This window comes from Monodelphis domestica, chromosome 2, assembly GCF_027887165.1.
Source record: "Monodelphis domestica isolate mMonDom1 chromosome 2, mMonDom1.pri, whole genome shotgun sequence".
Lineage (NCBI taxonomy): Eukaryota > Metazoa > Chordata > Mammalia > Didelphimorphia > Didelphidae > Monodelphis > Monodelphis domestica.
In genome coordinates this window covers 535,816,781-535,838,948 of record NC_077228.1, presented here as the reverse complement: position 1 = coordinate 535,838,948, position 22,168 = coordinate 535,816,781, and the positions used below count along the sequence as shown (strand labels likewise).

The following is a 22,168-nucleotide window of genomic DNA, read 5'->3' as shown; positions in this document are numbered from 1 at the left end:
GGAAACGTTCCTTGGGGGTCACCCGGGTCAATGGGCTCCTTGGCTTGGACCAGTCGCTCCTAGATCCCAAGCTAGTAAATGAACCGAAAAGTGGGCATTCAGGCCCCCGACATGCAGAGAGAAGGCAGGGAGAGCTGGACCAAGGCCAGACCTAGGGAGAGAGACTGGCTAGGTGGGGGGCTTCCCGGAGGCGGCATCCCCTGGGCGAGGACACTGAGGGTCAGAGCTGAGGAGGGAGGGTGCTCAGGGCCAGGGGAAGGCTTCTCCAGAAGGCCAGGTTTGGAGAAGAGCCCCTAGAATCCCGTTTGTCTGGAACGCAGTTTGTGAGGATGGTAGGCTACTTGCCTCAGTTTCCTCCCCTGTAAAATGAGGCTAACACCTCCCTCACGGGATTGTGGTGAGGCTCCAAGAAGTTCCTAAAGCACTGGCTGGTTTTAGTCGAAGTTGTGTCCACAGGGCCTCGCCGTAGAGGCTCCGCAAAAGGCTTTTTCCCTGCACCTTGGCCTGGGTCCAGGGAGAGGAGCAGGATGGAGGGAGGCCAGCCCTGTGACTTTATTGGGGGGAAACTCCCTCCACTGCCAGTCAGCAGTTGTGCAGCCGGGATTCACAAAAGGATGCACAAAAGGCAGCAGAACCAGCTTTAGGATGCCAGGCTCCTTTAGGGAAGCCGCTGGTCCTCCCAGGTTCCAGGAAGGGAGGCAGGAGAGTGTGAATTTCAAAACTCTTCCACCCTAATCAGGCCATTCTTTAGAAGATGTGATTTAGCTATTTCCTGATCAGTAACAATGGAGATACTTGGAATGACAGAAGCAGGTCTTGGGAAACTCTACATTCTCCACCCTTCTTAGTTTAACAAGATGAGGAAGGGCTGCATCCAACTCAAGATTTAATTATCTGAGAAAATGGCCTTCAACAGCCATGTGCAAAAAAGGACAGACCTCCAGGCTGTCCTAAGTCTAGCCTGAGCCACCATTGGCACATGTGAGACACAGGAAGTGAGGTAGAGAACAGCCTCTGGAGTTCTCATGACTTCCTGTGGAGAGGGCTAGAATTCAGTTCGATCCTGGAGCTCGAGCTTGGAGGAGCCCCGCAGACAGCTTTCCTTCAGACTGGTCACGTGAGTGATAAGAACTGACCTCTTTCTCTGCCTTGGCTCTCCAGGGCCTTAAAGTCCTGCTTTGGCTCAGCCTGAGCCAGAGCGGTTTTTGAGTTAAATTCCTTTCCTTCTCTCCCTCTCTCTCTTCCTCTAATATTTTCTTCCCCCGTTGTAATTAAATCACCATAAAATTTGGCAGCTAATTTGTATATTTTATTATTTGGGATTTCCCTTGGCGACCATTTAAATTTAGATTTTATCAGTCTCAATCATAATTTCACCCTTGACAAGAGGGGAGCTGAGCCTGCGCCAAGTGCCTCCTTCCCGTGGCCCAGAGCCCCCGGCCCTGCTCTCCGGCGCAGCATCCAGGCAGGCAAGGCGAGAGCCCGGGACCCGGCAGCCAAAAAAATCCCAGATGAGTTTCCTGGGTGTGATGGGGTGCCCAGAAAAGGCCTCGAGCAGTGCTGAGGTGGGAAAACTCCCCCAAGATGGGTGTCCCAGCTGTTGTGTGTCTGTATCAGAACTTGAACTCGGGTCTTCCCAATGTTGAACCCAGTGTTCTGTCCCCACCTTGCCCCATCCTTTTGTACTTTTGGAGGGTGATTCTTTACATTTAATGATAAGGTTTTACCCTTGTCCTCATGAAGCTTCCTGCTAGCATTCAAATTTGTCAGGATCCTTTTGAGTCCCGAAGTCCCCACCAGTCACTCAGCATCTGCAGATTAAAGCAGACCCTTATCCAAATCATTGATAAAAAGCATCCAGCCAGGGGCAGCTGGGTGGCTCCATGGATGGAGAGCCAGGCCTAGAGATGGGGGTCCATGGTTCCAGTCTGGCCTCAGACACTTCCTAGCTGGGTGACCCTGGCCAAGTCACCTAACCCCATGGCCTAGCCCTTCGCGCCCTTCTGTCATGGAGCCAATGCACAGCACGGATTCTAAGGCAGGTCAGGAGTTTTTTAATTTTTCTGAGTGGCGTCAGATTGCCAAAGGGGGATCCATGACTCAAAAGAGCTTCAAGCTTCTTCCCAGCTCTGCCTTTTGGTTGGTGGGTGTATACATGTGCCAACCCCCCCTTTCCTATTCAGTTTTTTTAATTAGGTTTGTAAACGACTTCCAAACCTTGTTTGGAATATCTTCGTGCTGGCCAGGCATCCCGATATTTAAAGCAGAGGCCCAGAATTCCAAAGATCATCCTCTTCATAAGCCGTCTTCTCCCAAACCTGTCTTTCCTCATGAGCCCATTTCTTTCAAGTAGAAACAGTCAAAAACACCACCATCACCTCTTCCCTGTATTTCCATTTTTTTGTTTATGTTTTTTAACTTTTCCCCATCATCTCAGAATCCATCCTGTGTGTTGGTTCCAAGAGAGAAGAGCAATAAGGCTGGGCAATGGGGGTGAAGTGACTGGCCCAGGGTCACCTGGCTAGGACGTGTTGGAGGCCAGACTCCATCTGGTTTCTGGAAGGAGCTACTTGGCTCCACCTTAGCTGATGGGGCCAGACTTGGTTGGGGAAACTCCCATAGACAGACGAATCTGGAACTCTCCTTTGTTACCAATTCTGTTGATACTTTGGAACTTCTCAGGTAATCCTAGGCCAGGAAGATTTGCTCAGATTTCTTCTCAAGCTGTTCCCTTTCCTTGACTTTGAGGTGGAAATGGAGGAAGAGAGATGCTATCCGGAAATGATAGGACATCACAGCCAGTGTTTGGTGTGCGATGAAGGGACCTCAGAGGGAGGCTCCGGGAGGAAGGGAGAAGGCACAAAAGGTGCCTTTTTAATAAAATCTGGAGCATTATCCTCATTTCATGTTGCTCGTGGCAGCGAGGAGATTTTACCTTGGCTAGTGCTGTCTATACTTTTTTTTTAGCCCCCTACCTTCCGTCTTACATATTCAATTGGCTTCAAGGCAGAAGAGCATAAGGATTAGGCAGTAGGGGTTAGGTGACTTGCCCAGGGTCATACAGCTAGGAAGCGTCTGAGGCTGGATTTGAACTCATGAAGACGACAGGCCTGGCACCTAGCTGCTGCCTACGCTGTTGGGAGTTCTATAAAAGTATGTTTTCAAAGACGCTTCTGTATTCTCACCTGAGAATTCCCTCTACAAATAAAAGCATTAGTTCTGCCCCTTCCTTAGCCCAGATCAAGCTCCTGTCCTTGTGTTTGCCCATCAGGGATCTAAGCCGAGAATGCTAGTCTGTTCATTAAAGAAGCTCGAGAATGAGACATTCCCTGGACCTCTAGAGAAGGCCTTTCGGGAGTCAGTACAGGCGAGGCAGAAGAGGTCCATGCTAAGCCAAAGGTTAGCCCAAAGAGCTGCAGATCAGCCAAGAGCCACTTGCCCCAATTTCAGCCCTGCTATCCTCCAAATATGCTCCAAATATACCCCAAATATGCTCCAAATATGACCCAAATAAGCTCCAAATACACCCCAAATATGCTCCAAATATGCCCCAAATATGTTCCAAATACACCCCAAATATGCCCCAAATATACTGCAAATATGCCCCAAATAAGCTCCAAATATACCCCAAATATGCTCCAAATATACCCCAAATATGCTCCAAATATGCCCCAAATATGTTCCAAATATACCCCAAATATGCCCCAAATATACCCCAAATATGCTCCAAATATACCCCAAATAAGCTCCAAATATGCCCCAAATATACTGCAAATATACCCCAAATATGCCCCAAATATGCCCCAAATATGCCCCAAATATGCTCCAAATATACCCCAAATATGCTCCAAATATGACCCAAATAAGCTCCAAATATACCCCAAATATGCTCCAAATATACCCCAAATATGTTCCAAATACACCCCAAATATGCCCCAAATATACTGCAAATATGCCCCAAATAAGCTCCAAATATACCCCAAATATGCTCCAAATATACCCCAAATATGCTCCAAATATACCCCAAATATGCCCCAAATATACCCCAAATATGCTCCAAATATACCCCAAATAAGCTCCAAATATGCCCCAAATATACTGCAAATATGCCCCAAATATACCCCAAATATACTCCAAATATGCCCCAAATATACCCCAAATATGCTCCAAATATGCTCCAAATACACCCCAAATATGCCCCAAATATACTGCAAATATGCCCCAAATAAGCTCCAAATATACCCCAAATATGCTCCAAATATACCCCAAATATGCTCCAAATATACCCCAAATATACCCCAAATATGCTCCAAATATACCCCAAATAAGCTCCAAATATGCCCCAAATATACTGCAAATATACCCCAAATATGCCCCAAATATGCCCCAAATATACCCCAAATATGCTCCAAATATACCCCAAATATGCTCCAAATATGACCCAAATAAGCTCCAAATACACCCCAAATATGCTCCAAATATACCCCAAATATGTTCCAAATACACCCCAAATATGCCCCAAATATACTGCAAATATGCCCCAAATAAGCTCCAAATATACCCCAAATATGCTCCAAATATACCCCAAATATGCTCCAAATATACCCCAAATATGCCCCAAATATACCCCAAATATGCTCCAAATATACCCCAAATAAGCTCCAAATATGCCCCAAATATACTGCAAATATGCCCCAAATATACCCCAAATATACTCCAAATATGCCCCAAATATACCCCAAATATGCTCCAAATATGCCCCAAATATACCCCAAATATGCTCCAAATATGCTCCAAATCCTCCGACATCCTGAGATCTAGTTGGCTTAGGAGCTTCCTAGACAGGTCACATGGCCTCGATGCTGGGGGACCCTTTTACTGCTCCTGAGTCACTGAATAGCGGGGAGAGTTTCTGTAGGAGTGCTCGCCGCCTGGCCGGCCTCTGTTGGCAAACCCATTGGGCTCTCTTGGCCTCTGCACTCTGGCCACGCTCAGGTTCCGCTTCATTTCCCTGTTCTGTCCGTCTCAGGTTTTCCTTTCCTTGTTTTGGTAACTCTAAGCCAGAGCTGTTTCATGGCAGGGAAGAGCGCCGAGCACCAAGAAATTCCCTTTTACGGCTAGTGGGCACGCACGGTCCCTTTCTAAGTTAGTCATGGAACAAACAGCTGTTCTCATCGCCCTACGGGAGGGCTCGTGGCCTTTGAGACATCCAGCCTCCTGGGTTCTGGTGGGAGACGGTTCATTAAAGGCTGTTGGCGTCTGGTGGTCAATGGAGGCTGAGGCTTGTTCCCAGGGGAGGAGGAGGGAAGGGCTGTGCCCAATTCAGGACGCCCATTTTTCTTCCCCTATTGGTCTTTTCCCCAGTGCCCTACCATGGTGGGAGAGCAGGGAATCGAAGGGGGTAGGGGTGGGGGAGGAAGAAGGAAGGAAGAGAAGAAGGAAAGGGAGTAGAGAGGAAAGTTTCCTTTTAGCTGGAGGTCTTTTGTGCATTTCGCCTGAGTCCCTCAGTAAAACTTGCCTTTCCTTGGTGGGTTCTGGAGGAAGAGTGGTCAGGGCTAGGCAATGGGGGTGAAGTGACTTGCCCAGGGTCACACAGCTGGGAAGTGTCTGAGGCCAGATTTGAACCTAAGACTTCCCATCTCTAGGCCTGGCTCTCAATCCACAGAGCTACCCAGCTGCCCCCATTTTTTCCTCGTTGCCTCTTAAATCCAGGGCTTTCATGCGTCCCAGCGAAGCAGATTGTTTCTAGACCCCCTGGCCTAGTTAGGCTTTTCAGCCACCCTGAACTGACCCATGAGAAAGCAGCAGCCGGGAGGTCTTCCCTTAAGGTAGAGGATGGGATAAACTCTGCTAAGTCCATGTAGAGTAATCAAGCATCGCTTTGCATTGAGGCCCCCTGAGTGGATGGTACAAAGGCCCCTGTGATGTGTGGCAGTGTGGACCGGCCCTTCCAACACGAGTCACCTTCCTGAGGGCCAGAGTGGCCGGTCCTTTCCTTCCTGTTCCATGTTCATCTTCTCCGGGAGATTTCCCTTTCCTGGATTTGCCAAAGCTTCCAACGGATTTGTGCCTTGGCAGTAACACGGCCCTGTGGGGGGCTCTTCATACTATCCAAGATCGAAAGCTACAAGGAGCCTGAGATAGCATCCAGACCAGCTCCCTGGTTTAATGTATGGGGAAACTGAGGCCCAGAAATAGGAAATGACTTACTCCAGTCATCCAAGGAGAAGGAAGTGGCTGAGCTACAATTATTCTCAAACTACACACACAATGAAATCACCTATTGGGGTCCAAATGGAATGGTACAGTCTACCGCTTCATCCATCTCTCCCTCTTTGTCTGTCTCTGCCTCTCTCTCTCTCTGTTTATCTCTTGGTCTGTCTGTCTCTCTGTATCTCTCTCTCTCTGTCTCTCTGTCTCTTGGTCTGTCTGTCTCTCTCTGTATCTCTCTGTCTCTTGGTCTGTCTGTCTCTCTCTCCCTGTAAAATGAGGGTGTTGAACCTCTGCTGTTCTTTCCAATTCTTGTCTCTATTTTCTCCTCCGGTTTCCCCATGTGTAAAGCGACCAGCTGGCCCTGAGGTCCCTCCTAGCTCTTGGCCTGGACTTTGAAAGGTGGCCGGTCGAATTCTCTGACAGAAAAGGCACTTCCTGACAGGCTGCTTGCGCCACGCTTGTTTTGAGTGGATTTCGGTGTGGCGGCCTGGTCTCTGGGTCCGATGCTTCCTCGCTTACACGGACGTGGGGTTTCTGGGGGCCTCGCTGGAGCCCTGAGAAGCTGAGGGACCCCACTTCAGCGAGATGCTCAGGGTGTTTGTGAACAAGCCTTTGCTGCCCTTTTAAAGCCTGTATTCCCAGGACAGGAGGCCAAGCAAAGCTGTTTTTCCTAATTTAGAATTCTTTGAGCCCCGCCAGCCCAGTGCTTTTTATGAGAGAATCTCAAAGCCTGCCATGGCTAATCACCCTCCCGGGAGTAGAACCCGGTGGGGGTGGGGGCCAGTACTTGGCGCTTCTCTACTCCATCTGGGTGCTCTGGAGGCACCTTGGGGAGCCGGGCAGCCGGCTTAGCCTCCCCACTGCCGTTTCCCCTGGCGTCATAGTAGAAGCTCCATGCTCTTGGGATCGCTGGGCTCTCCCCCTCTTCTGTGAACACCTCCTCCAAGTCCCCAAACTGGGGGGGGGTGGCTTTGGGCAGAGAGGGATGGGTGGGGGAGCCCCGAAGCCCTTTGCTGAGCTCAAAGCCCAATGGAAGTGCCAGCCGTTCCCCAGGGTCTGTATCCCCAGGCTTGGTCAGAGCCTGGCACCTAGCAAGCCCTAAGAGATGCTTTTTGATGGAAGAATGGACAGGGCAGGGGAGGCACGCACAGCCTTTCAGCTTGGGTAGATTTAAACTAAGAGCCCACAGACATGGCACCGAACAAGTCGCCGAACTGTCGTAAAATGGGCCCAAAGCAAATAAAGCAGATTTCGTGGGTCTGGGCGTCCCCGAGGAGAACTCGGAGTGCTTTCTGGGGACGTGAGTCGCTCGTCGTCCACACTGATAGTGCGAGGAGGAGGCACATGAGCATCATTTTGTCATTGCGGCAAGAAGGTTTGTTTCAGATCTCAAATGTGTCGGGAGAACGAAAGCTGCTGTCTTGAGGGCAAGTTCAAAATTAGAAAGGGGGGAACCAGGCTCGGTGGAAGGGCTGAGTTTGGTATCAGGATCCGGCTTCAGAGCGCAGCTCTCTGTCCACCTGGGTGACCATGGGCCAATCAGCGTGTGCCTCCTCTGTAAAATGACGGGGTGCCTCTGTGAGCCTCAGTTTCCCCTCATGTAATAGGTGGTTAGACTTGGCCTCGGAAGCCCTTCGCTGCTCCATAGATCACTTATCTCTGGGCCTCGGTTTACTCATCTGTGAGTGACCTCCGAGTTCCCTTTTTTGTTCTAAGTCTAACCCCAGGAGAACAAGAATGAAGCCTTGAATGAAAGCTCCCCCAGTGGGAGCAGAAATGGGTTGGTTTTGTCCCCCAAGTCTATAAAATTAAAGAATTCCAAAGGGGAAAAGGCGTTTGTGTCCCTAGAACTCCCTTCCTCTGCCTTGAGCACGAGAACCTCTCATCTCCCCCTCCAGCCTCCAAGGAAGCGTTTTCCTTGTCCCTGGTCAGGCCTGTCATCGCTCGAGAGGTCCGAAGTTGGGGGGAGGCCCCATGAGGAGGTTCATTGAGCGTCAAAGAATAAGAATCCATCTTTGGCGTGCTGGAGGTTTGCAGAGCATTTTCCTGAGCTTGTAGAAATGTCGTCATTCTCTTGAGGACGTCGGGGCTGGGGCGGGTTGTGGGATTGGCCGCTGATCAGCAGCTAGCTCAGCCGTGGTCACGGACGACACCGAACCCCTGAGTCCCAGTTAGAAGTCTCATTCGTGGGCCTCGACTTTCTTTCCTTCCGAACTCAGGTCAAGCATCATCTCCTGCGTGAGTGATCAGCACTCCCAGCTCCCCCTCCTACTAAGGTCTTCCCTCTGACAGATGGCTTTGTTTTGGTTTGGTTTTTAACCCTTACCTTCTGCCTTAGATCAAAGACATCAGAGCTATAACAATAGCAGTGAAGTGACTTGTCCAAGGTCACACAGCTAGACCTTGTCTGAGACTAGATTTGAACCCAGGACCTCCCATCTCCAGGCCTGCTCTCTCTCCACTAAACCACCTAGCGGCTCCCCTTATGTTTCTTTCTCGTGTAATTGTTTCTTTCTTCATTAGAATGAAAGGTCCTTGAGGGTGAGGATTTGCGGATGTATATCCCTAGGGCTTACCAATGTGCCTGGTACAGGATGGGCACTTATTAAATGCCTGTTGTTTGACTTCAGTATACCAGCTCCTGATGTTTGAAGTCATTTTTCAACATTTTTAGAGGAACAACAGGGAACCCCAAGATAAAGGAGCCCTATGGCCCCTGCCCTAAACAATGTTTGCCATCTAATGGCGTACAGATAAGATTTAAGGATGTGGCAGAATATGATGAAGGCCAACAGAAACCCCAGAGCGTGTATTTGAGATGGGAGAAACAGGATGGAGGGCTTCCTGGAGTAGGTGATATCTGCGTTGAGCCTGGAAGGAATAGGAGGATCTCAGTATGGAGAGCTCCTTGAGAATGTGTCTCACATGAATTCAGAGAGAGAAGGATTCAGCCAAGATGGCAGAACAAGTCAGCAGGGCAATAGTGTGAAACCAAACCAGGAAGATAGGTTGGAGCCATATTGTGGGAAGGGTCTCTAATCCTAAACTGAAGAGTTCAGGTTTTAGCCTATGCCCTTGGAGGTAGTATAGTTCAGTGGGAAGAGCACTATCTGAAGTCCAAGGATCAGGGTTCGAATCTCCCCTCTGGTGCTTATACTCCTGTGACCTTGGACACAATACATAACTGTCCTGGTCCTCAGTTTCTTGTTCAGGAAATCGAGGGGATTGCATCTGAGGTAGCCCAGTAATCCTGTGATCCATGCCTAAGAGTCCTAGGATCGTGTATTTATAGCTAGAGAGACTTGGGTGATGGGTGAGAGATGGAATGACTGAGGAAACAAAGTTTGAGCTTCTGAGCCTATCAATTTATTAAGCAATGCAGGTGGGTTGCCCAACAAGTCAAGGCTAGGCCCCTTCCTCAGTTAAGGCCTGGACCCTGAATACAGGAGGAGATAGACTTTTCTACATTAAAAACAACCAATCAAATAAGGCCAATTCATTGAAAGGAAACAATACATTAAGTAATCTGATTTCTAATTGGATGAAAGATTGGGCTTTCAAAGTTGGGGGGAGAGTGAACAGTATAATTCCCTGAATTCAGAAAAAGAGGCGCCCACTTCTCCCCAAGTGTCTGTAAACAACCAAAGGAACATGCAAACAATAACTGATTGGCCGGGATTGGGCCAGTTTTCTGATAAGTCATGTGGGTTGCTTGAGATGTTCTTCATCAGTCTTTGGATCTGACTGGGTTTCTAGTCCATAAAGCCTAGGTCTTTGGTTAAGGCTCTCTAAGCACAGGGAGAGGCGGTCCAGTTTCCCAGCCATGCAGGGCTAGTTTCTTTTTTTAACTCAGAGATTTTATTTTCCCAATTACATGTAATCATGATTTTCAACATACGTTTCCCAAAATTAAAAGAGCCAAACTGTCTCCCTCCCCCCACTCGGAGATGGTAAGCAATTGGATCTGGACCAAACGTGCACTTCTATATTGGTCTATATTGTTGTAAGCACACACTCATGCAGATCGCAAGCCCCCAAATCAAGCCAGAAATAAGCTGCCCTGCCGTGAACGATAATCTCTTTGATCTGCATCTGACTCCAGCAGTTCTTTCTCTGGAGGTGGATAGCATTCCTCGGCAGAAGTCATGCAGGGCTAGTTTCAAGCAACCCAAGAAGGTTTTCTTCCAATTCCAACAATTCAGTAAAGCTTTCTTACAAGACGGAATTTGGACTAGACCCATCATTGAAGAGAAGGGAACTAAGCTAGCTCCAGAACTGAGTCACGAGATGGAGTTCACTCAGTTCTCACAATTAACTACTCGTTCAAATCCCCCCAGTTTCCTCCCCTTGGAGGCCATCTAGTCCAGCCCTCTTTTACAGAGTGGGAAACTGAGAACCAGGAAGATTATGGTCTTTGGTCATGTCTAATAGTATCAGAGGTGGGATTTGAACCTGCATCTTCTGGACTCCAAGTCCAACACTCTATCCATTTCATTACACTTGGACCTTGGGCAGAGGAAGAATACCCCCCAAAGATTTGGGATCTGCCAACAGACTACATGATTTGGCAGTGCCTAGGTCATCTGAGACCTCTAGGAGCCCCCTTAAGTAGAGTGGAAGGAGGAGGCAGCTCAGTGGATGGAGAGCCAGGCCTAGAGATGGGAGGTCCTAGGTTCAAATCTGGCCTCAGACACTTCCCAGCTGTGTGACCCTGGGCAAGTCACTTGACCCCCATAGCCTAGCCCTTACCACTCTTCTGCCTTGGAACCAATACACAGTATTGGAAGGTGATAAGGGTTTTAAAAAAAAGTAGAATGGAAGGAGACAGGTGCAGAAGTCATATTGGAAGGAGTTGGTGGATGGTGAGGAAATAGAAGCAATGAGTAGAGATGGCTCTTCCAGGAGTTTTACAAAAGCAGGAAAAAACAAGCTGAAAGGACTACTGATGGGTCCCAAGGGCAGGATAAATTAATTTTTTAAGCCCTTGACTTCCATCTTGAAATCAATACTAAGTAGTTCCAAGGCAGATGGCAAAGCAATGGAGTTAAATGACTTGCTCGGGGTCTCACAGTTAAGAAATGTCTGAGGTTAGATTTGAACCGAGGACCTCTGATTTCCTGAACTGACTCTCTACCCACTGAGCAATTTAGCTGCCTTCAGGGCTAATTTAAAGAAGCATGTGGTTGCTGCTATCTTCTTGAAAAAGCAAATTTCAAGGACTACTTTAGAGTTTTCTTCCATCTCCGCTACAGGACTTTGTCTGGGTGTGGACAGAGGGTTCGAGTCATAGGTTGTTTTCCCTTTGCAGGCTGGTACATGAATGGAGGCTGTCCTTCAGCCAGTTCATTCAGTCATTAGGACTTTGCTGACATGACTAAGTAATCTGGACTTGCTTGTATGTGCTCGCATATGGGTATTGCTGAGGCTTAGACACAAACATGAGAGAGTTTAAATGGTTGTTTGAAGGCAGGGGAGTTCTTCACCCTTTCCGTGCTCTGGACCCCAGTGGCAATCTGGTGAGCTCTGGGCACCCCTTCTCACGATTACATTTTAAATGTATAAAACAAAACACTTGGGATTGCAAAGGAAGCCAATTATTTTGCAATGTTGTTAGCCAAATATTTCAAAAAGAAACTCGCAAACCACAGGCTAAGAACTGCTGCTCTTGGGGGCTGGGTGGTATGCGGAACCTGGAGAAGTGCTGCACACTTTGGCATATTTGAGGCTGACCTTGAGCGTGATTGGCACCGCTGTGCGGCTTATCTTTCGTTGGAGGGAATGAAAAGGAGCCTCATTACTGTGCTTACAATCCCAAGCTAGGCATGTTGTGGAGTGACCTTTTATGCATAAAACCTCAGGCTTACTGCCGAGTGTGGCCAAAAAGAGAAGAAAAAGGAAAGAAAAGAGTGGCCAAATGGCTTCTAATTTGCCCGTCTCTTTCCCCAGGAGAGTATAAGCTCCTCATAGGCAGGAACTGTGTGCTTCTAACGACTTTTGTCTGTCTCACATGGCACCTCACAATATGCTAGATTGTTTGTTGTTATTGTTCAGTCATTTTAATCACGTCTGACTCTTCATGACACTGTTTGGGATTGTCTTGGCGGAGATCCTGGAGAGGTTTTCCATTTCCTTCTCCAGCTCATTTTACAGATGAGAAAACTGAGGCAACTGATTTGAACTCTGGTCTTCCTGACTCTAGGTCCAGAACTCTATCCACTGTACCACTCAGCTTCCCTATTACTAGAGTGGAGAAGAAATAATAATCATAGAAATAGCTGATAGAGAATTATATGGAATCCTAGCCATAGAGTTAGAAGGAACTTCAGAGACCATCTAGTACAACTTTCATTTTTCTTTTCTTTATTTTTTTTAAACCCTTACCTTCCATCTTGGAGTCAATACTGTGTATTGGCTCCAAGGCAGAAGAGTGGTAAGGGCTAGGCAATGGGGGTCAAGTGACTTGCCCAGGGTCACACAGCTGGGAAGTGTCTGAGGCTAGATTTGAACCTAGGACCTCCCATCTCTAGGCCTGGCTCTCCATCCACTGAGCTACCCAGCTGCCCCCCAACTTTCATTTTTCAAACGAGGAAACCAAGGCCCAGGGAGGTTAAGTAATTTGCTCAGACTCACAAAAAAAGTCCATGTCAATCAACTAGCACCTACTATGTGCCAAGCCAACTGTGCTAAGTTATAAAGTTATAAAGAAAGGGCAAAAGAAAAATCCCAGCTTTCAAGGAGCTCATGGTCTACTGAGGGAACCCTCATGCAGAAACTGTGCAAATGAGTTACATACAGGATAGAATTTTAAATAATAACTAACATTTACATAGTGTTTACTGTGTACCAGGCACCAAGATAAGTACTTCATAATTATTTCATCACTTAATCTTCACTACATCCTTGGGAGATAGGTGCTATTAATTTCTCCATTTTTGCAGATGAGGAAGCCAAAGCATACAGAAGTTATGTGACTTGGCCAAGGTCACACAGCTAGTAGGTGCCTAAGGCCAGAGTTGAACTCGGGTCTTCCTAATGCCTGGCCCAACACCCTGGGCAGTATAGTGCTCCCTAGCTATCTCAAAATCGAGAGTAAGCAGTTCAGAGGGAAGGCATTAAGATTAAGGAAGACTGGGAAAGGTTTCTTACAGAAGGTGGGACTTTGGCCAAGGCTTAAAGGAAGCCAGGGATGCCGGGAGCTGGAAATGAGGAGGGAGAGTGTGCCAGGTGTGGGTGTCAGCCAGTGGAAACATGGAGTCAGGACGTGGAATGTTTGTGCAAGGAACCAAGGCAGTGAGGTATAAGAAGACGGCAAGGTAGGAATCACTGGGTTATGAAGGAAGGAATCTGACAGCCTGAGTTCCATAGTTAATCCCTGGAGGAAATAAAGGGCCACTGGAGTTTGTTGATTAGGGGAAGCAACGTGGTCAGAGTCATGGTTTAGGAAGGTCCGAGGGGATTTGAACCAGGGTCTTATCTCAAAAAGAGGAGTCCTGTCTCTAGAGTCAGAGGCTAGATAACAGTGTAGAGATCACTGGGCCTGGAGTCACAAAGACGCATCTTCCTGAGTTCTGATCTGGTGTCAGATCCTTACTTAGTCATGTGGCCCTGAGCGAGTCACTTCACTCTGCTTACCTCAGTTTCCCCATATGTAAAATGAGCTGAAGAAGGAAATGGCAAACTAGTCCAGTATTTCTGCCAAGAAAAAATCCTAAATTGGGTCATGAAGAGGTAGATATGATTGAAATGACTCCAAAACAACTGCAAAGATAGCTACAAAGAGATGTTGGAGGGTGCAGGGATAACGTCAGAGTGAATCTGGGAAGGCCACTTGAAGAAGGTGGCCAAAGGGCTGAGTCTTGAAGGCAGCTGGGGGTTCCAGAGTCATCGGCAGGAAAACATTCCAGCCAGGGGCACGCCATAGTCTGATCTCATCTTCAGGAATTTTATCTTGATGGTCCTGGGAAGAAAGGCGAGCCTGGAGCCCTGTGGAAGGCTAGTGCGGTAGTCCAGGTGGGAGTGGACGATGATCTGGCCCGGAGTGATTGTGGTCTGAGGTGCAGTGTAGAATCGCCTGGACTGATTGGATGTCTGGGGTCACTGCAAGTGAAGGCTTGGGGCTAGAGACCTTGTGGGTTGGGAATGTGGGCACCAGAGGAGTGGACAGCAATGGAGGAGTTCAGAGGAAGCCAGGGTGTCTAGGAGGAAAATAAAGAGCTCCTTTTGTGAACTTGTTCGGTTTGAGATGCCCAAGTGGAGATGCCTGGAGCTCCAGATAGAGGAAGGCAGGCCGTGTAGACATGGGAGTGGTCCTCGCAGAGACGGTCGCTGAGCCTTGGGAGTGGGTGAGATCACTAAGAGGAGGCTGAGCGAGAGCAGAGGAGAGCCAGCTTCCAAGGGCCTGGGCGGGAGGGAAGGGCAGGTCGTGCGAGAGGGGCGGGAAGATGGGGAGAAGCCGGCTCCGAGGTACCCGAGGGCCAGCCAGACCTCCAGAGGGAGGGAAAGCAGGCTTGTTCCGACGCGTCCCAGAGCGGACCAGGAGGAAGAGGCGATTGTTATCTGGAGCCCTTCTTCCCCCTCTGGCTTTCCACCCCGGGAAAGAAGGGGCCTCCCTGGGCTGAGGAGACCTCGTGGGGGCGGGGGGTCCCCATGTGGGCAGGAGCTGGGATCGGAACTCTTGAGGACGCCCTGAATTCAACTGGAAGGGGACCAAGTTTCAGCGTCGGGCCCTGCGCTCTGTGGCATCCACGAAGCATTAACTGGAGCTCTTCTCTTTGTTAGGCTGAAGCCCGACTTGCCGCCAAGAGAGCCGCCCGGGCCGAGGCTCGAGAGATCCGCATGAAGGAGCTGGAGAGACAGCAGAAGGAGGTAAAGAGCTTCTCTAAGACCCTCCCCCGGGTGGCCCTTTGGGGGGTCCATTCATCGGCGCCTCCTTCGAGCCTTGCTTGAGTTTGGGCCGAATTTGTAGGATCCAAACTCCTGGGAAAGGCGCCCAGGAAGGCGGGTCATCGCTCGTGCCCGCCGGGCTTTCCCGGAGCCTCCCCTGCCCCCGCTGATCCTCCCCAGGCCCAGAGGCACAAGGTGGGCCTGCTCCCACGGTCAGTGCTGCTGGCCTAAGTCTTGGGGTGCGCCTGAGGGAGCCCCGGCCATTCCTGGCAGAAGTGCTCTGGGGAGGAGCCGGCGCCCTCAGCTGAAGGGTCTTCGGGGGGACTCTGGCCGAGACGGTGAAGTGTGGTGCTCGGGTAGAAGTTGGGGGCTCCCCTTGCTAAGGCAGCGAGGTGAGAGCGGCGCGGCGTGGCGCCTTCCTGGTGGGACAGGAATGCGCAGGTCTGTGGGTCTGGGCAGTGTACGTGGCGTTCTGGGGACCTCACGGGGGCGCTCACTTGTAATGCGTACAGCTGCCCTCCTATCCAGTGTCTGCACGTGCGTGTGTGCATTTAGGTGTGCGTGTGCACGCTCACACTCACATACTCCCACACATTTACACACTCACATACTCACACATTTACACATACTCACACACTCACACACACATACATACACACTCACAAACACACACACTTACATATTCACATACACACTCACACTCGCATGCTCACACACACTCACACACACTTACACACACTGTCACACTCAGGGAGACTGGGGCCGAGTCCACGGGGGCAACAAGGAGCAGACCGAGGAACGACGGCCCTGGGGCTCGTGAAGACCCGTCAGCCTGCCCTCGGACGCTGCCAGCCCCAGTTTTTGTGATGCCACTCAGTGTTGTGGTCTGCATTAGGGCGAGACCTGGGATATCACCCACGGGAGGAACTCCAAATGAGGAAGTTCCTGCTCCCTGTGCATGTCAGGCCCCCAAGCACTTCGAGAGCTTCCTGAAGCCCTTCAAGGGAAGTGACTTGCCCAGGGTCACATGACCAGCACGTGTTCGAGCTGGGACCTGAATCCGATTCCTGCGTCACGAAGGCTTGCCGCACGGCCTAAATATTGGAGATGGGCCAGGAGAAGACTCCTGGGTGAAGATGGTCCTGCGAGCTGTGTAGCTCTGCACCTTCCCTAGAGTTTATGCCTCAGACCTTGAGTGGTGTGACTTACCCAAGGTCACACAGCCGCCTCGTGTCCAAGGTGAGGCTCGAGGACGGTTCTCTGAGATGTTGGTGGCACGATATGTGGGGGAGTTCCAGGAAGGCGAGCACCTCTGGCGAAGGGACTTGCCTAGCTCTTTGCAGGGCGGCTCACCCCGCTTTGGTGCCTCCCTCACCCAGCTCACTTTCGGCTCCAGGAAAGTAGAGCCTGGCAGCCACCACACCACGAGGATGGCAGGGAACCAGCAGGCTGTGACGACCCCTTGGCACAGTGGGCGCGCGACAACTGTGTCCCGAGAGCTATACAGGGGGCTGAGGCAGGTGCCCTGGAACACGTGGGGCTCGGTCGAGCGGAGAAGATCCCCGTCCTGCCTCCTGTCCTGCCGTCGGAAGTCCCCTCTGGAAGAGGCCTGGCGCCTCCCCTTGGCCGCCCCCCGGGTCTGGGCCCTTCTCTTCTCCCACTGTTCTCCCTCCAAAGACGGCCATGGTGAAGGAGCTTGGACTGGCCTTGGCTCCCGAAGGACACCGTCATTCACCCAGAAAAAGCCCTGTCTCCAAGGCTGCCGTGCCCCTAGGGAAACCTGGCAGCGGGCCTCGGCGCCCCTCACCACACCGTCCGTGCGCACGCCAAGTGCTTTTCATTCCTCTTTTGGGAAATACTTTTTATTTGGCCAGTTATATGTCATGACAATTTCCCATACACGGCGTCTCCCTCCACCCCCTCCTCCCCTCCCTGAGCCATCCGGGTTGTCCACGAAGGATCACTCAGAACAATTTCCCTTCTTGTTCGTCTTTGTAAGAGAAGAATCCTGTAAGACCAAATCCAAATAAACCAAAGCGAACATTGTGTGCTGGATCCGCACCCAGCTCCCGTGAGTCTTTCTTTGGAGGCGGACAGCCTACCTTGGGCACCGGACCATTTTCAGATGGTCAACTCGCTGACCTGCCGTTTGCAGGCTTTTGGGGGGAATCCAGGCCATCAGCCCTTCTCTGGTCCTGGGGCATGGCTCCCACCCACATTCCACCCTCCTGAAGAGGGAAGGGCGGTGCCATTGGGGTTAAGTGACTTGTCCAGAGTCACTCAGCTGGGAAGGGTCAGAGGCCACGTTTGAACCCAGGACCTCCCGACTCTGGGACCATCGCTCTATCTACTCACACTCTTTAGATGGTCCAAATGTGTTCTTTTAAAGTGAAGGGAGAGAAGTTTCTCTGCCCCCTCCTTCCCCCCCATATAAGTAGTTTCTTAACTTGAAAAACAAAGAAACAAAAACTTGTTTCTTTGAATCAAATTCTATTTCAGAGGGAAGATGCTCAGGCCGACTCCGCCCCTAGCAAGCAGCCCTCCCCAGGGCCCTCCCTCCCTCCCGCGCTGCTGCTTTACTAATTTGTTTGGCCTTCAGTGGAAAACCACTTAAGTGACCCTTTTTTGTTTGCATTTCTTATTTGTAAGGAAGCCAGAAGCAGGCGCTGCCTTGAGCGTCACTACTGCAGGCAGCTCCGGGGCCCGCTGGTTAGAGCACGGGAGCCCCAGGACTCAGATCCAGACTTAGACACATCCTAGCCGGGTGACCCTGGTCAGGTCACTTGACCTCTGTTTGCCCCGTCTGTCTTTTCCCATCTCTCAAACAGAGAATAAAAGCCTGTCAGGACCGAGCAAGATCGTCACAGCCCTTCGGAGCCTTCTGGGCACAGAGAAGGTGAAGCAGGATCAAAACTCGCTCCTTCGCCTCTAGCGGGGGGCGCCGAGCTGGCAGCTCGATGCTGCATAGCCTCAGCTTGGGATCCCACCTCTGTCTTCCGGGCGCCCTGGCCTGGGCCCTTCCTGCGCTGCCCACCTCCTGCCCTCGACGGCCTCCAGTCTGCCCATGGGAAGGGGGGCTGCAGCCTCAGGCTGCTCCGGGACATCCTGGGCCCACCAAGCCTTCCCCTGGACCGTTCAAGAGACGAGGCAAATCTGTTCAACACTCGCCTGCCCCAGCGGCCATCAGAGGGAGGCCCTGCCTGGGACGGAGCCAGATGAGGAGCCATCCGTCTCCCAGCTTAGTGAATGGGCCTGGTGGGCCCTCCCTCCCTCTCTCTCTCTCCCTCCCTGTCTCTCTCTCTCTTCCTTTGTCTCTGTCTCTGTCTCTGTCTCTGTCTCTTCCTCCCTGTCTCTCTCTCTCTCTCTCTCTCTCTCTCTCCCTCCCTGTCTCTCTCTCTCTTCCTTTGTCTCTGTCTCTGTCTCTCCCTCTCTCTCTCTCTATTTCTGTCTCTCTATTTCTGTCTCTCTCTCTTTCTCTGTCTCTCTCTTTCTCTGTCTCTCTCTTTCTCTCTTTCTCTGTCTCTCTCTCTGTCTCTCTCTCTCTCTCTTTCTCTGTCTCTGCCTCTCTCCGTCTTTCTGTCTCTCTCCCTCCCTCTCCATCTCTCTCCTCTCTGTCTCTCTCTGTCACTCTCTCTCTCTGTCTCTCTCTCTGTCTCTCTCTTTCTCTGTCTCTCTCTCTTTCTCTGTCTCTCTCTGTCTCTCTCCCTTCCTCTCTCTCTCTCTCTCTTTCTCTGTCTCTCTCTCTCTGTCTCTCTCTGTCTCTGCCTCTCTCCGTCTTTCTGTCTCTCTCCCTCCCTCTCCATCTCTCTCCTCTCTGTCTCTCTCCCACTCTGTGTGTCTCTCTGTCTCTCTCTCTGTCTCTCTCTCTCTTTCTCTGTCTCTCTCTCTTTCTCTGTCTCTCTCTGTCTCTCTCTGTCTCTCTATATTTCTCTGTCTCTGTCTCTCTTTCTCTTTCTCTGTCTCTCTCTCTCTCTCTCTGTCTTTCTCTCTCTGTCTCTGCCTCTCTCTGTCTTTCTGTCTCTCTCCCTCCCTCTCCATCTCTCTCCTCACTGTCTCTCTCAGTCTCTGTCTCTCAATTTCTCTATCCCATTCAGCTGCCTCTGGTTGACTGGATCTAGAGCTAGAAAAGACCTCCAAGGCCCTCAAATACAACCCCCACATTTTACTGATGGGGAAACTGAGACCCAGGGAGCTAAAGTGACTTAGAATCCAAGGATCCTGATCCTGGGGTAGAAGAGGCCATTGAGTCCATCCCCATGGTTTTACTGATGGGGAAACTGAGGCCCAGAGAGCTGAAATGACTTGGAGTTCTATGCCTAGATCTGGAAAGGACCAAGAGTAGCCTTTGCAGTAATAGTCCAAGTAAGAGCCTGAAAAAAGGCCTGAACTGGGCCAAGAAACCAAGAAGGATTCGCAGAACAGGCTGTGAGTGGGGGGCAGGTTTCTTGTTTTTAAAACAAGCCAATGTAGGCCACGAGCGCGCCGACCTCCTCTCAGGGCCATCGACGGCGAGACTGTCTTCAGGAGATTTAGGTCATGTGGCGGCTGCTCCGGATCTGACACTGACGAGTGGGGTGAGGCCGCCCCGATGCCCGGGCCCAGCTCCCAGAGCTCAGCCTGGGCCAGGCTACCTTTGCCCTTTTCAAGGAAGGAGAAAACAGACCCCTGACAAGGCCACCTTTCTGTGTCATCCTTGGGAAAGGGGCCGGGAAGTGTTTCTGAGAAGCTGGAGATAAAGGAAGCATCAGAGGAAACAGAAGAAGAAAGAAGGAAGTTCCTATAAATTGTGAATCGCCGGAAAGCAGCGTCGAGCAGATCCGCACCTTCCTTGCTGCTTCTCTGGAGACTGGAGCCGCTGCCTTCTGGAAAGAGCAGGGCCTCCCCTTACGGAAAGGCGAGGACCATCTGGCCATCCCCGTCTTGGGTTCGGATCCTTCAGTTCTTCCTTCTTTGGCCCTGGTGCCTAGCACGGTGCTTGGCACACAGTAGCTATTTAATAAACGCTTAATAACTTGAAGTAAATTGCCCATTCACTGCCACGCTGTTCCTCATCCCCAGAGGCCTGCAGTAGTGCTGGCAGAGTAAATGTGACATAGGTGCGAATGGGACCCCTTTTGGCGGGCAAGAAGAATCCCAGGGACTGTCCCTGTTGTCGAGTCCCTCTGAGCCGATGTCCTGCCTCCATTTGCGAAGAATCCAGTGGAAAAGAATGTCCAGGGCGCAGAGCGGTCTGGAACCCCGTACTGGGAGAGATGATCAGCTGCCTGGCTGATCCTGGCGTCCTGCAAATGGCTCAGGCCAAGATAGGGAAAGAAAGCTGGCCGTGCCCACTGACCTCTCTGCCCCCGTTGAGTTGGTGTGACTGGAACCCGCTGCTCCCGAATGGCATCCCTCCCCGTCTGGGACTTTGGAGATTTCTAAGTAGGGTTTCTGGGCTCAAGACGGAGCCGCCTCTCGTCTCTTTCTCTCTGGGCAAGTGGAGCCCTTTTAGGGAACTCCTCACATCCGCGTAGGACTATATCCTCTACCTTTCCGTTGGGCCTTTCTAGGAAGAGACGGTGCTGCAAAGGGTGCAGACATCCGCCTCGAGGCTGGTCTACCTCTGACCCATCCTGGCTCTGGGATCCCCAACAAGTGGCTCTCGGCCCCCGTCCCGCCCCGTCCCCCAACGCTCCAGGAGGCCGGCTTGTCTTGGCCCCAGATCTGCTCCTCGTCCTCCTCTTCCACGTCAGCCCATCGTCAGGGGCCTCCCCTTCTGGTTCTGGCAGGCTGCTCTCCCCAGGATGCAGGGGGGCTCCCAGGGTGACAGGGGGCTGGAAACAGGGGAGAGGACAGGACTCGCTCAGGGGTCGGCTTGGAAAGTCCTTCCTTTGGGTTGGAGGAGGCGCGCCGCCATTCTGAATGGAGCCGGGCTCTTGGTGCCATTTTGGAGTCGATGAAAAGGAACTTGCTCGCTGAGGCTCACCCGCGGCTCTCCTGAGGATCTCTCCAGGAATTCTGGAGCTCTTGGGGGAGGAGTGGGCGGTCCTGGGGGATGAGGAACTCGCCTTTAAAGGGCTCTCCAGAAAAAAGCCGTTTCTTCTCTGCTGCTACAAGTGCTGCTCATCAATGACGTCCGATTTTGTTTCTTTCTTCTTTCCTTTCTCCTTTTCCTGTAGATCTATCAGGTTCAGAAGGTAGGCTTTGCCCGAGCGTTGCTTTTCTGACTGACCTTGCATGTCCCTCCTGTTACTTGCTAAGTGCCTGCACACCTTTCAGAAATAACCTCCTTCCCTCACGACACCAAGCGGGTGGCTGAATGCGTGTGCGTGTGCAGTGCTGTGAGCCCAGGCCCGGAGGGGGGACTCTTGATTTACAAAATAATTACCTAAGGATCTGGGTGGGATTTATTCTCTGTGGTGTCATTTGATCCTCGGGACAGCTTTGGAAGGTAAGCAGAGCAGCTCTTAGTGTTGCCATTTTACAGATGAGGAAACTGAGGCTGGTGGGCTAAAGGATTTACCCAAAGCCATTAGCCAGGCGGAGACTCAGGTTTGCTCGTTGGGGGGTTTGTTTTCCCTGCTAGTCTAATGCCTCGTAGTACGATCTCCTTCCTGGAAGACAAATGGCTGGATGTCAGTCCTTTTGGGGAAATTGGTTTTCACCATGAAATTAAGAATTCATAGCCGTAGGAGGACTCATGACATGATCCTTAACGCAGCAAAACTTCCCCAAATGGTACCATTTTTATCAGAAAAATGGCCCCCAAATAGGCACACTGAGACGTCTCGGGCCCATTTCTGTTCTGTTCCCTGCCTTAAAGACAAGGGCAAAAGCCATCAGAGCCCATCCGGGCTGCAGAAGCCACGCGCCTGAACACATCCTCAGACCTCCTCCCCGACAAGTGCTCGTCTAGCCTCTGCTCCAGCTCCCTCCTGCTCCTCCCCAGCTTCCTCTTCCACCGGCCAAAATGCCCAGGTTCAGACACGGATGTTTTAGCCTCTTTCCAGGCCCGACGAACCTGGGCATCCCTCGCATGCCCTTCCGCTTAGCCACATCTTTCCTAAAGGAGGACCCCAGCTAGAGGCAGGGA

At 51.0% G+C, this 22,168-nt stretch overlaps 1 protein-coding gene across 49 annotated transcripts in view; it reads left to right on the top strand.

Annotated features, from left to right (window-relative positions):
* LRRFIP1 (LRR binding FLII interacting protein 1) overlaps nucleotides 1-22,168 on the top strand; it is a 170,649-nt gene that overhangs the window by 81,214 nt on the left and 67,267 nt on the right. For 27 of the 49 annotated variants that reach the window (XM_056820067.1, XM_056820065.1, XM_056820062.1 and 24 more), the window contains exons 2-3: nucleotides 14,992-15,078; nucleotides 21,255-21,272. In XM_056820067.1, the coding sequence (XP_056676045.1) occupies nucleotides 14,992-15,078; nucleotides 21,255-21,272 (105 nt within the window). The remainder of the gene's footprint in view (nucleotides 1-14,991; nucleotides 15,079-21,254; nucleotides 21,273-22,168) is intronic. The other 22 variants (XM_056820073.1, XM_056820075.1, XM_056820071.1 and 19 more) reach the window with 1 other exon arrangement.